Source organism: Mesoplodon densirostris, chromosome 4 (assembly GCF_025265405.1).
Source record: "Mesoplodon densirostris isolate mMesDen1 chromosome 4, mMesDen1 primary haplotype, whole genome shotgun sequence".
NCBI classification, from domain to species: Eukaryota; Metazoa; Chordata; class Mammalia; order Artiodactyla; family Ziphiidae; genus Mesoplodon; species Mesoplodon densirostris.
In genome coordinates this window covers 121,436,214-121,451,123 of record NC_082664.1, presented here as the reverse complement: position 1 = coordinate 121,451,123, position 14,910 = coordinate 121,436,214, and the positions used below count along the sequence as shown (strand labels likewise).

General features: G+C 41.0%; 1 protein-coding gene across 5 annotated transcripts in view; it reads right to left on the bottom strand.

Annotated features, from left to right (window-relative positions):
• The window catches only part of ADPGK (ADP dependent glucokinase), a 183,625-nt gene that overhangs the window by 11,143 nt on the left and 157,572 nt on the right, over positions 1-14,910 (bottom strand). For 3 of the 5 annotated variants that reach the window (XM_060097056.1, XM_060097057.1, XM_060097058.1), the window contains exons 2-3: positions 9,504-9,729; positions 5,342-5,404 (exon numbers count right to left, since the gene is read on the bottom strand). In XM_060097056.1, the coding sequence (XP_059953039.1) occupies positions 5,342-5,404; positions 9,504-9,729 (289 nt within the window). Of the gene's footprint in view, positions 1-5,341; positions 5,407-9,503; positions 9,730-14,910 lie in introns of all 5 variants that reach the window. The other 2 variants (XM_060097060.1, XM_060097059.1) reach the window with 1 other exon arrangement.

Sequence of the window (14,910 nt, the reverse complement as noted above, 5' to 3'; positions counted from 1 at the left end):
CCTACAGATCCTGCTGCAATTTAGCCTAAAAGAGTTTCCAGATATACAAAATCTGAAAGAATTAATCACCAGCAGATCTGCACTACAGGAAATAGGAAATCTTTTAGGCAGAAGGAAAATGATACCAGATGGAAATATTGATCTAAACAAAGGAATGAAGAACGCCAGGAATGGTAACTCTGGATAAGTATATAAGATCTTTTTCTTATTATTTACATCTCTTTAAAAGATAATTAACTGTTTGAAGAAAAATATTAACAGCATAGTATGAGATTTATAGCCTATCTAGAAGTAAAGTATATGCGTATAAAGACTGGACGGGAGAAATGGAAGTATACTATTTTAAAGTTCTTACATTCTATCTGGTGGTTTAATAATATCACTTGAAAGCAGACTGTTATAAGCTAAAAATGTACATTATAAACCCTAAAGCAACCACTAAAGAAAACAAGTAGCAAGGTGTCAGATTTAAACCTATCTGATATAGCAATAATCATATTAAATGTAAATGGTCTAAACACCCCAAATAAAAGACAGAGAATGTCAGTGTATTAAAAAGCAAGCCCCAACTATATATCACCTACAAGAAACACATTTTAAATATAAAGACACAAATAGGTTAAAAGCAGAAGGATGGAAAAAGATATATCATAACACGATTCAAAGCCGGAATGGCTATTTTAATCAAAATAGATTACACAGCAAAGAATATTATGAAATTATTTTCTTTATCCCTGGTAATGATAAAAGGGTCAATTCATGGAGGGAGGTAACAATTCTAAAGAGTTATGCATCTAATAACAGCTTAAAAATACATGAAGCAAAAAGTTATAGAACTGCAAGGGAAATAGACAAGTCCGTAAGTATAGCTGAAGATGTCAATACCCCTCTCTCAATAGTATTAGATAAATCAAGTGGACTGAAAATCATTAAGAATATAGAAGACTTGAATAACATTATCAACCAACTTGGCCTAACTGACATTTATATATAGAACACTCCATTCCAAAACAGAAAAATATGTACTTTTCAAGTGTACATTGAACTTCACCAAGATAGACTATATTCTGGGTCATAAAAGTCTCAATAAATTTAAAAGGAATCAGAGAAGCATATTCTCTGATCACAATGGAATTAAAACAGAAATCAAGAATAGAAAGATATCTGGAAACCCTCCGAATATTTAGAAACTAAATAACACACTTCTAAGTAGTACATAAATGGGCCATTAAATACCTCATCTCAAGAAATCAAAGGGAAATCAGAAAGCATTTGAACTGAATGAAAATAAAAACAAAAAGTATCAAAATTTGTGGGATACAGCTAAAATAGTACTTAAGGGGAAGTTTATAGCACTAAACACCCTGTACCAGAAAACAAAGGTCTCAAATCTGTGACCTCAGCTACTACCTTAATAAACCAGAAAGTTAAATTCAAAGCAAACAGAAACCAATGAATAGAAAAGAGAAAAATACAGAAAAAAAATCAGTAGAACTGAAAGCTCATTGTTTATTGAAAAGATCAAAATTGACACACCTATAGCCAAACTTATCAAGGAAAAGAAAAAAAGAAAAAGACAAATTACCAGTATCAGGAAAGAGAGACAGAACATCACTACAGATTCTACAGACCTTAAAGGAATAAGGGAACATTATGACTAACTTTATGCCAATAAATTCAACAACTTAGATGAAATGGACAAATTTCTTGAAAGGTAAAACTACCAAAGCTCACTCAAGAAATAAAAAATTGGGGGGCCTCCCTGGTGGCGCAGTGGTTGAGAGTCCGCCTGCCGATGCAGGGGATACGGGTTCGTGCCCCGGTCTGGGAGGATCCCATATGCCGCGGAGCGGCTGGGCCCGTGAGCCATGGCCGCTGGGCCTGCGCATCCGGAGCCTGTGCTCCGCAACGGGAGAGGCCACAACAGTGAGAGGCCCGCATACCGCAAAAAAAAAAAAAAAAAAAAAAAAAAGAAATAAAAAATTGGAATTTCTCTTTATCTATTAAATCGAAATTGTTAAAAACCTTCCCGGGGGCTTCCCTGGTGGCGCAGTGGTTGGGAGTCCGCCTGCTGATGCAGGGGAGGTGGGTTCGTTCCCCGGAGCGGCTGGGCCCGTGAGCCATGGCCGCTGGGCCTGTGCGTCCGGAGCCTGTGCTCCACAGCGGGAGGGGCCATAGCAGTGAGAGGCCCGTGTACCGCAAAAAAAAAAAAAAACAAAAAAAAAACCCTTCCCGTATCAAAAACTTCAGGCCTAGAGGACTTCACTGGTGAACTCTACAAACATGTAAGGAGGATGTGATACCAATTCTACACACACTTTTTTAAAAAAATTGAAATACTTCCCGATTCATTCTATAAGGCCAGTATTACTCTGATACTAAAACCAGGCAGATATATAAGAAAAGAAAAATACAGACCAATATCCCTCAGGGAAATTGATATAAAAATTTTAAACAAACTTTTAGTAAATTGAATCCAACGATATATAAAAAGGGTAATACATCAGAAGCAAGTGAGGTTTATTCTGGGGATACATGGCTAGTTTAACATTTGAAAATCAATGTAATAACCATATACCAAAGTTAAAAAACAAAAACCACACAATTGTCTCAATAGATGCAGAAGCAGCATTTGACAAGATCCAACATCTACTTATAATTCTTGGCTAAATTCCAAAATATATTCTGTAAAGACTGCTCTCTTCTGCAATCTGGCTCCTACTTCACCATTCCACTGACTTTACCTTTACTATATTCACCAGGGTCTATTTCTGAGACAACATAGCTTGGTTGTAAACAGCATGGATGCTGGAGCTAGACTACTTGGGTTAAAATCCCAGCTCTACTCCTTCCGAGGTATGTGACCTTCAACAGTTTTAACTTCTCCATGCCTCATTTTTTCTGTCTACAAAATGGGGATAATAATAGACTTCCCTTATGGGGCACTGTGAGGATCAAATGAGTTAATATAATGTAAAGCACTTAAGACAGTGCCTGGCATACAGTAAGAACTATGAAAGTGTTAACGATTATTATTGCCTTTGGAAAATACCTAATCCTTAATCTGTGGTCGTTCTCAGATGATCACTTGGTCCATGTCGAGAAGCATTTCAGCAAGTTAAACTGAATCTCTCTGAGAGAGCAGTATAAGGTGGTGAGGTCGTGGCAGAGCCTAGTGTTTGAATCCTGGCTCCTTCATTTACTAGCTAGGTGACCCTATGCACATTACTTAATCTCTTACATTACTTAACCTCTCTGGATCTCCTGTCTTTAAAACGGTGATAATACCTTAACTTCATCAGATTGTTGTGAGGACTGAGTAACAGATATCCCTTTTCTTTCCTCAATCTTTTACCAAGGCCAGACTTTTTTTTTTCTTTTTTTAAAAATCAGAATGCTTTCCAGTCAGACTGGTCTCAGGCCCAGCTTCTCCAGAGACCAACAGCAAATACTGGTCCCAGACGAGGGCAATATTGAAAGGTCAATCTAACCCAGGACTTCCAGGGCCAGAATTACTTCTCAGGGTCAAGAGAGTGGCCTTTTATGGACCCATACAAATGCCCAGGATTCTGATGGGAAGGGCCTGGGTTCTCTCTAATTAGTTTATGACTGATCTTTCCTTCTCTTCCATCCATTAGCTGGTAATACTTCTGAAGGTCAGCCCTGTAATTTCTAATATTCTCTGTTTGGGAGTTAATTACTATCTATAAAGATAATGACTATTTTAAAAAAAAATTTCCCACACCCTAATATTTTATGAAAACTTTAACTCTTATTAAATGTGAATGTTCACACTTTAATATGCTCTCCACATCTAAGCACATCCATCCCTCGGTGTACAGTGTGGCTCCATGTGAATTTTTTCCCCTCAAACTGTTGAACATTTATCTGAATTTTTGGGTCCATCTCTGGGCTTCTGAGAACTGTTTATGGTTTCCTTTCTCTGTCGTCAGTAGCCACATCTATTCTGCACTTCTCAAGTTCACTTACTCTAGAATCATCTTTGTTAAACCTATCTTCTTTGGCCCCATGTATGGCCTAGCACCAAGTGATTCCATTTTAGTAGGCTTTAGATAGGCTTCTCCTCTTCTGGCTACCCTATCCAAACCGCGAGCATTTTATAGCAAGACAGCAGCAATAACCTCCTTGCTGTCTTTCCCCCTCAGATCTATTCCACTTGTAGCAAAAGAGCTTCTTACTCAGATGTTATTTTGAACATAGCAGTAATTTTTAATTCTACTTAAACCAAATGGCTTAAGACTTGAAGACATGTCCTTATCTACTGGTGTTCATTTTTCAACACTCTGGATCCAGGCTCACAGAACAGCCAGTTAAGTCTTCTCTCATCACTGTACAATTCCCAGCCTCAGGCACTGACTCCAGAGCCCACATACTCTTAACCATTACATAAGGTACTCAAGAACATGGACTCTGGGGTCCTAGGTTAGAACTGTTCTATTTCTTTTCTTTCTTTCCTTTTTTTTTTGCGGTACGTGGGCCTCTCACTGTTGTGGCCTCTCCCGTTGCGGAGCACAGGCTCCAGACGCGCAGGCCCAGTGGCCATGGCTCACGGGCCCAGCCACTCCGCGGCATGTGGGATCCTCCCGGACCGGGGCACGAACCTGTGTCCCCTGCCTCGGCAGGTGGACTCTCAACCACTGCGCCACCAGGGAAGCCCTCTTTCTTTTTTAAAAAATTAATTAATTTATTTATTTTTGGCTGCGTTGGGTCTTTGTTGCTGCACACGGGCTTTCTCTAGTTGTGGCAAGCGGGAGCTACTCTTTGTTGCGGTGCGCGGGTTTCTCATCGTGTTGGCTTCTCTTGTTGCAGAGCACAGGCTCTAGGAGTGTGGGCTTCACTAGTTGTGGTGCGTGGGCTCAGTAGTTGTGGCGCATGGGTTTAACTGCTCCGTGGCATGTGGGATCTTCCCGGACCAGGGATTGAACCCATGTCCCCTGCACTGGCAGGCGGATTCTTAACCACTGTGCCATCAGGGAAGTCCCTGTTCTATTTCTTATTAGCTATGAACTTCCCTATGCCTCAAGCTTCATGTGGAAAGCAAGAGAATAGCAGTACCAGCACGAGTACCAACTAGCCTTACAGGCTGTTGCAGGGATTAAATGAGGTAATCCATATCAAACACTAGAAACATCGTCAGGCACACAGTAAGCACTCAGAAAGCATTAGCTACCACTCCTCTCCTTCCACTACTATATTCCTAACAAGAGCCCCAGGGTCTGGCACAAGTTGAATCAAGGAACAGACAGATACTCATTCTTACTTCTAAAATTACTTAAACACTAGTGAAGGACATAGGTTTTAATCTGGGAATTTGACTTACCTTTAAATCTGAGTTGGCTGCAAATTTCTGTCCAATTAAAGCTGCATTTCCTCCTACATAGTGCTATAAGACAGTTCAAGGTTATTAGACAGTATTTTAGCATAACTATGTTACCCAAGCTTAATAATGTTTTGATTTATTGAATTAATTTACAGTCCATTTTTTTCCAAAAAAAATTTGCAGTGACTTTATAAGTACATACAGATGAGGTTAATAAAAACATTAACCCCATAGGTTAACAGACAATGAATTATAAGGAAAGGTGGAAAAAACAAATTGCTACCCTTGGAAATTAGTATAATTGCCTTAACTGTAGATCAAATTTGGCCTTGAGCTTCCAGGCAACCGGAACAGATAAGGAAACAAAAGGAAATATGACAAGCATGGACAGACCTTATCTTCAGCACTGTAACCTTTCTAAAATGAGTATATGACTATGACAGTCTCCTCCTAAAAATCAATCAATAAATACTACAGTGAACTAAAATCTAACTCAATTTTTTTTTATCAAAGCATAGTTGATATATAATATTATTTAAATTACAAGTGTACAATAGAGTGGTTCACAATTTTTGGAAGTTATACCCCATTTATAGTCATTATAAAATATTTTCTATATTCCCCATGCTGTACAATATATCCTTGCAGCTTATTTTATACCTAATAGTTTGTACCTATTAATCCCTTACCCCTTTATTGCCCCTTCCCCATTTCCCTCTCCCCACTGGTAACCACTAGTTTGTTATCTTTATCTGTGAGTCTGTTTCTTTTTTGTTATATTCACTAGTTTGTTTTATTTTTTGATTCCACATATAAGTGATATCATACAGTATTTGTCTTTCTCTGTCTGCCTTTATTTCATTTAGCATAATACCCTCCAAGTCCATTCATGTTTCTGCAAATGGCAAAATTGCATTCTTTTTTATGGCTGAGTAATATTCCATCTCGCTCTCTCTCTCACACTCACACACACACTACATCTTCATCTGTTCATCTACTGATGGACACTAAGGTTGCTTCCTTATCTTGGCCATTGTAAATAATGCTGCTATAAACATTGGGGTGCATGTATTTTTCCGAATCAGTTTTAAAATCCAACTCTTAAGTGAGGCACACAGGCCTTTCTTTATCTGTCCCCTGCTTTCCTTTCTACTTCCATCTCCTGCCCTCCCTTCTGTACCATGCCTGCAGCTCTCCAAGTCTGCCTTCCTCCCTGTCTCTGTGCCTTTGGCACATGCTGCTTTGACTAGGATGCCTCCCCATTCTCATTCATTGGTAAGTCCCTGATCACTTTTCAAGTATCAGCTGCAGCATCACCTCTTCTGCAATGCCTTCTGTCTCCCTTTTCCCATGGCCACCTCCACCTCCACAACCCCCCTTCCAGACAGGATTACAGATCCCTTGCTACTCGCCACCCCTATACTCAGAACAAACCTCCATTACAGCCCTTGTCCACTTGGGCTAATGTCATCCGGGGACATGTTTAGCTCTTCCAGGGCAAGGACTGTCTTCTTACAATAAGTGCTCAGTAAATGTTTGTTGCTAGATTTTAAGAAAGGAAGAACACACTGATGCATCAGGAAACATAAGAGCTTTCCTGGGAGTAAATTCTAAAGGTAACAGACTCCAATAGAGGACAATGTTGTCTCCTAAACACCACATCTCTCAGCTGAGGACCTAGAGGAGAAGAGCAAGTGATTCAAGGCTAGTATTCCATTGTGCTAAGGACGGATTCACGTGTTTTGGAAACCTGACAAGTACGAAATATGGCGGATGCTCTATTATGAAAGTTGAGAAACCTCATCAACAGCCTTGCCTGGGAGGAATGCTACCACCTCACCTTTCTAGTCCCCAGTCCCATGCAGAGGCACAGAATAAGTAACTCAACTCTGGATGCTAGACCTCACTTTCAGCCCAACCAAGGTTTGTGTTGACCGATCACTGGATTCAGGTGGGACAGTAATGGCTTACTATAGATAAATTTAAAACTTTGTGATCTACAGGCTGAAATTTGGCCTTTTAACATGTTAACCTTAATTTTTTATTTACTATGGTGGCTAGAAGAATTTACTAAAAATCTTGGGTGAAACATTAAGATTCCATGAAGTGGATTTTAGAGTTTTCATATAATAGTTATTATTAACTGCTGTTTACCAGTCAATCTGCCTTATAGTTTAAGGGAGTTTGACAAGGCACCAAATGAAGTGTCACACTAGTGGAAGATAAATAACACATTTTAGGTTTTACAATGTTAAGAAATAATTTAGATGATGTAAAAGCTAGATAAAATTTCTGTAGAAAAAAATGTTTGCATTATGAAACAAAAGGCAGAAGAAACTAAAATAGAAAGCAAACTGGTGGTTTAAATACCACAATCTTAAAAGACTTTTAAGCAGTAGACTTGCCATCTTTTTAGAACTATCAAGGTTCTTTCATAAAAGATAAGAATCTCGGGAGTTCCCTGGTGGTCTAGTGGTTAGGATTTGGTTGGGGAACACTGAGATCCCCCAAGCTGCGCTGCGCAGACTAAAAGGGGGAAAAAAAAAAAAAGACCAGACTCTCACTACCAAACTCAGCTGTCAAAATGATTTTAACTGAAGTTTTAATAGCTTGCTGTTTCCTTTAGAAACTCAGCTGGGTAATGCTCATGCCCGTTTCTAATGTTCAAATGGGTGGCATCAAAGGGAAAAAAAACTTTAAAATCTTAATAGTTATCAAAATAAGTGGTCACAAAGAATGGTCTATGAAAGGTACCAATCAAAAATGGCATTAAGGGCTTCCCTGGTGGCGCAGTGGTTGAGAGTCCGCCTGCCGATGCAGGGGACACGGGTTCGTGCCCCGGTCTGGGAAGATCCCACATGCCGCGGAGCGGCTGGGCCCGTGAGCCATGGCCGCTGAGCCTGCGTGTCCGGAGCCTGTGCTCCGCAACGGGAGAGGCCACAACGGTGAGAGGCCCGCGTAACGCAAAAAAAAAAAAAAAAAAAAAAAAAAAGGCATTAAGAGCTCCCCCTGTCAGAAGTAACACCCAGACTGGGGTGATGGGCCAAAGGCAGATTTTAGGTAAGAAAATTTTGGGGTGAGACGTGGTGGGGTGGAGAGATGCTTAAACAACCAAAACTTGCCGGTAAGAGGTGTGAGGGCAAGTGTAGCAGCAGGTGTGTGAGCCTTGAGGAAGTGTCTGGACCATGCAGGCCCCAGGGCTTTATGATCACCAGGTGGGCTTGGGGAGCTCTAAGTTCTATCTCTGAGAGGCTCTACCCTATAGAACAATGGTTCTCAGAACAAGGTGTTCAGAACAACAGCATCAACATAACTAGGAAAGCAGCTGGAAGGGTAAATTCTTAGGTCCACCCCACAGGCACTGAATCAGAACTCTGGAAGTGCAGCCCAGGAATCTGTGTTTCAATATCCTTCCAAGTGATTCTGATGCACACTCAGGTCGGAGAGCCACCGAACTAGACCAGTGGTTCTCAACCAGGGTGATTTTGCATCCCTCCTCTCCCTGACCCTGGAAACATATGACCATGTCAAGAGACATTTTTAACTGTCACAACTGGGGAAGAGGAGGAGTGAAACTGTCATCTACCAGGTGGAGGCCAGAGATGCTGCTAAACATCTTACAATGTGCAGGACAACCCCCACAAGGAAAAATTCTCTAGCCCTAAATGTCAATAATGCTGAGGATGAGAAAACTTGCTCTGGACCAGCACAGCAGAGGTAAGGACCCAGCTCCCTCGTTCCCAGGCAAAGGCTAGAACTCTTTCTCTGTGGGTTTGGCCTTGTTTTGCTTAGGAAAGACTCAGCCATATTGAGATTACTGCAAGTTATCAGCCAAGCAATACCCAAACAAGTTTGGAGTAGATATCTTTCCTACCTTAAACTTGAATAACACGAAAAAAGAGCAATTTAATGGATAACCCAGAACCAAAATTTTAGTAAATACGCTTCATAAACGTTGGCTGAATTGAACTGACTAGAAACAGCAGAGTTAAAGGAAGGTCAGATACAGTTTTCAAAAAAGAGAAAAACATTGTAGAATTGGATTCCTAACAATTACCCTCTTAGGGCAAACTGGAGAAAAAAGTTGCTTGGTTGCTTTTAGAAACCATACAAACAAGGTGTCTTTCCCCACCCTATCTTAATTTACCACTGGCAAACAGACCTGGGCTCCTGGGAACTCTGATGCAATCTGGGCGATGTTATGGAAAGTTTCCTTATCACTGAAGAAGCGTTCAGCAGCTGCTCCCTTCCCCATGAAGTGAATGAAGGCTTCTTCTAGATCATTCCTCGAACGCAGCTCAGTGTGATCTTTCCCATTCCCAGGATTCAGGCCAAGCGCCTGCAAGAGCTTCACCCCTGACAGCACTACATCCACACATGCATTGACTCTGGAAGGAAGGAAGAAAGAGACAGTGTGAAAGAAACAGAAGCACTGGGGCAACTACTTTGCATTTAACAACAGGGAAATGTTTCAGAGGCCTGTATTCAAACAGAAAAACAGATGAAGTGGATTTGAAACCTGAATTGGAAAGTAAATAGCATATGGCAGAAAGAGGATTACTTTATCTGGATGTATGTCTTAGGATCAGAACACAGGACTCTTGGCAACAGTTTGGCAAACTTTTAGACTAGTTACAAAGAGAGAAGACAGGTGCTCAGCATTTCAGAATAAAGTATCATGATAACACAAATTTAGCATTTCTGAGAAAATGGTGGCAGAACCAAACTGTCTGGATTCACCCTGGCTGTGTGACGTGGGCAAGTCACTTTAATTTCTCTTTGTCTCAGTTTCCTCATCTATAAAATGGTGTACTATGAGTATTTAACTCAGAGCTGTTGTGAAGATTAAGTTAATAAATGCTTAGGAACACTGCTTGCTGCAGAGTAAGCAAAATAAAAGTTTTGGTCAAAATCCATCTTCCCCTTAAAGATATATTAGGATGGTGGTAAAATACACTAAATACCTAAATGTCTAAATACTCCCAGCTGAAATTCTTAGAGCTGAGTGGTGCCTTAAAGACTTAAGTGCACCTGTAGCCTGTAACAACTCATCACTTGGCAGGTGTTCACCAGACCTATCCATGAACTTTAAAGGCTGGTAAGAAGCCAGTGCAACATCACTTGGTTGGTGCTACAGAAATTATAAAGTACATATAAGGCTGCCTGGCATGGTCCCTCCTATGTGTGCATGGAAAAGTTCTGGCTTACATTTTCAATGTTTCTTTGCTAAAAGTCATCCCTTAAACGAGAAGTTCCAAACACTTTGGGTAGCTAAATGAGGTCTTCCTGCCCCACCACAGGCACCTTTATTCCTGCCTCTGCCATCCCTGCCAGTGGGGCTGGAAGACCAACTGAAACAGCTTCTGGTGACAAGGCTGTGCTTCCAGGTTAATTCCGAGTAGCTTTGAAACCAGAAGGTAAACTCATCAATAAAGAAGGTCCAATGGATTGGATTTTAGTGTATAATATATAACTACAGTGTTTCCCTTCCAGTCTCCTTTAAAAATCTCTTGATCAAATCATTAATGGTGGCCAACTCTAAGATGAGGAATGAGATGGTGGTTAAGGGAGAGGAATTTTCTTTTTCATCAGATATATTTCTAATTTTTACAAGCATACATTACTTTTAGAACTTAATAACAATTTTTAAAGGTTCTCATGTGGGCTAGATATTATTTACATCACTCAAGGAAGGTTTACAGGGCAAGGAAGAAACACATCCCTCCTCGCGACGCAAAACTGACTGCATACTCATCATAAAGATTCTTTTATTAATTCTTCCCCTATGAATCCCAAGTTTTTGAAAAGGTTTTTGCCTACTGCACAGCATTTAAATACTCAAATGTTCTTATTCCTTTAAAGTCAAACACAATTACTCTCGTCAACTGGAAAAACATAATCTAAAAGTGAGTATAGTTTTCAGCACATAAACACATTGACATGCATGTGGAAGGTTCTTAATGATACATTTAAAACAGAATCCTTTCACAGTCTTACATAATAATGAACCAACACACCTTGTAAACTGGTCTCAATCCCACCTCACACGAAGTGTCCTTTATTTCTACTGGATGCAACGTTAGATGTCTGAAGGGTAGAATCTTAACAGGAATACAGGCATCCCTGGCTCTCAGACTCTAGTAGGCTACCAATGTTCAGACAGTGAGAGTTTGGATAGCGTGAGACACCCATTCCCACCAAGCAGCCCTACCTAGAAAATGTATCCAAGTGCATTTGGGTCCTGAGTCTGGACAGCAAAAGTTCAGATACTGAGGGATATACCCATATTTGGAAATAACGACTTCAAAATCGACTTCAATAAACACCACCTCCATATCTAGTTGTGCTGAGACTTTAAAGAGTTTGATTCTTTAAAGATGAGAATGGAGGAAGCTGCACTTACAGAAAAACAAAACTGAAAGGAACAATGTTCACATTTTGCAGCACAAGACAAAACCCAAATGAACAAATTGAGTTAAAACAAGGTAACCATCATAGGAACGTTTTCTATCCCCTACCTAATCATGTCATGAATACTAAAGGAAAAAATCTTAGAGAGGAAAAAATTTACTTTGTAGCTTTTTAAAACAAAAAAATCATTGAACACTACTATGTGCCAGATAGTAAACAAAGTACTTTTAGGTGTGCTTTCTAGTTATATTTTATAATACTTCAACCAGAACAAGAATCTTTCTCTGCACTTCAACAGCATACTAAAACGTAAACAAGCACATTACCTAAGGTGCTTTCTTATCGGGGAAAATTAAAGGGCGGGGTGGGGGGCAGGTAAAAAAACCAGAAGACAAAATTATGCTCATTTGACACTTAGGCAGAATTTCACAGCTCAATAAGAAATGTATAAAAGATTACAATGTGAGTTTTGAGAAAACACAGACACAGATGAAACAACTGGAAGATAAAGTGAGGCAACAGATGCTGAATGCCTGAACAAGTGGCTGTGCTAGCAGAGAGGATGCTGGGAGCCAGGGCTGCCAGGCATATTATTAGAGACTTGGGGGTGGGGTGGGAATGAGGGACAGTTTCTTCTGGATCGTAAATTCCTTAAAGACAAGGATGGTGGTCCTTATCACCTCTCTTCTGCTTTACTGTCTGTAAATCGTTTCCTAAGGTTCTTTCTAGCTTTCACACTCTACCTGAGATATTATGAGAGCTAATCATAATCGCTGTAAGATACAGAACGGCAGAGAAGACAAATTCAAGAGGCAGGAATAGCAGTCCTTGGGCCACACCCTGGATGGTGCTCTGGACAGAGAAAGAAAGCAGGCATTTTCAGACAGACCACACCAATCCGCAAAATGTTCTAAGATAGGGAAGTAGTCATCACTGCTTGCAGCTGAGGAAAGTGAGGCTGGGGGTCAACTAATATTCCAAAGGCCATGACTGGAGAAGCCTAAATTCAAATCCAGATTTATCTGATACTGAAACCCACAGGGAGCATACACAAGCAAAGATGTAGACAAAGGGATTAACCTTGTGTCTGGACACAATAGGAATGCTGATCCAGTTAGGAGAGTTTCAACAGGGGAGAAGAGCTGGACAGGTTTCCAAGGTCAGGGTGAAGCCAGGTAAGGGAGAATGAAGGCTACGATGAGGGGTTCATCATTCACCCAATGAACCTTAGGACCAGGGCCCAATTCTGAAGCAGGGGAGGGAGCACATGCTTTAGAAAGATGTGGCAGTGGGCTCGCCATTGACCATCTTCTTGAAACCTCTCCTATCCTTTATTTCCCTGGTCCCTTCCCACCTGCCCCTTACATAGATGGCAGTGCCTCCCCGAATCCCACCCTTGCCATTTACCTTCCCTTCTTTCTCTTCCTGGGTGATGTTGTCCAGTCTCTGGCCTCAGCCTAAGTGCTGGAGTCTCCAAGGTCTGCAACCCTGATTCTCAACTACAGCCTCTGGCTGTCGGCAGCTGAGGGCCCAGTTTCCTCTAAAATTCCACAGGAATGTACATTTCCCCTCCTCTGAAATCAAAATGGTTACCTTCCACCACAAACTTGTTCCTTTTTCTTAATCACTTCGTGGCAACAACGTGGCACGAATGTGGAGCCAGAAATGGGTTTAGGCTGCACCTCGGGCATTCAACAGTTGTGTGATCTTCGGCAAATCAGTATTTCCAAGCCCCAGTTTACTCCCTGTGAAAGCTGGATGACAATCTCTGTATCTGCCTGCATAAGGTTGTTTTAAGATCCCCAGTATTAAGGTCCTGTCATTTTTGATGCCTCTATTTACTGTACAACACCCAACCTCTTCTCAAATCTCACCTGTTGAAAACCACTGCCAAACAAGAAAAAGCTCTATGGACTCTTAACTAGCGTCAGTCTCAAGACTTTCCTTTTTATGCGTCATATCAAATTGTGTGTTTTGACTGAGTATGTGAAAGAGAGTGAATATATGTGTGTTTGTGTGTGTGTGTATTCTCCTGAAAGATCAAACTACAACACATACGCACCTGCCAAATGAGATTCTGGTACCAGTACTGCACCCACCTACTGCTTGTACATTCCCATCTTTTGGCTGAAAATCTGGGTGACGAGAAATGTTGGTAACAATGGATGTCTGTTACCCACAAAAATAGCGTGAAGCAGTCAAATAGGTTACAGCCACAGCTCAAATTTCACATTCCACTGGTTAGTCTCTGCAAAGAACTTAGCATCATTTACCTGCTTATAAACCTTTATGGCTTTCCCATCACCTACCATGATACAAAAGGCTCCTTTCAGCATCATCGCTTGACATCCCTCTACCATAAGGCCCTTGCCCTAAATACAGGGCCAACTTGCTACTCACAAACGAGCCAAATACCTTTTCACATTTGGTCCTCTCTGCCTAGGTGGGCTTACTCCCCCATCTTCTTGTGGAGAAATTCCATTTCTTCTCCAGGGCCTGGCCCTTGCAAGTCACTGTAGCAGAATATGTTTTCCAAGATGGCCACAAGATGTCCCATCCCACATGTTCTTTTTACAATGTGATGCTCACATTCCCCCCATCCAGGTGTGTTCTATGTCCCCTCCCCTTAAAACCATTTGGACCTGAGACTATGACAGAAGCAACAATATGTGCTTCTAAGATTAGGTCACAAAAGGCATTAATGCTTCTGCCTGGTCCTCTTGGGGAATTCCCTCCCCTAACCCAGTCACCCTGCTGTGAAAAAGCTAAATAGGGAAACCACCTGTAGGTGTTCAGGTGAAACCACAGCTGAGGTTGTAGCCGACAACAACAATCAACCCTTGAGATGATCCCAGTCCCAGCCATCATCTGCCTGAAACTGCACAAAACCCCAAGTGAGAATTGCCTAGCTGAACCCAATCAAACCTCAGAATAATGAGAATAAAATGACCATTGTTTTAAGCTACTAAGTTTTGGGGTGATTTGTGATGTAGCAATAGTAAATGGATTGTCACTTTCTCAGATGGAGCTTTTCCTGAAACCTCATCCAGCGAAGAATCAGTAATTCTTCTTTGGGACACAAGGCTACCTTGTTTCCACCACTAGTTCATCAAAGCACTTTTCCTAATCATTACAAACAGCATTGTGTCACCTCACCG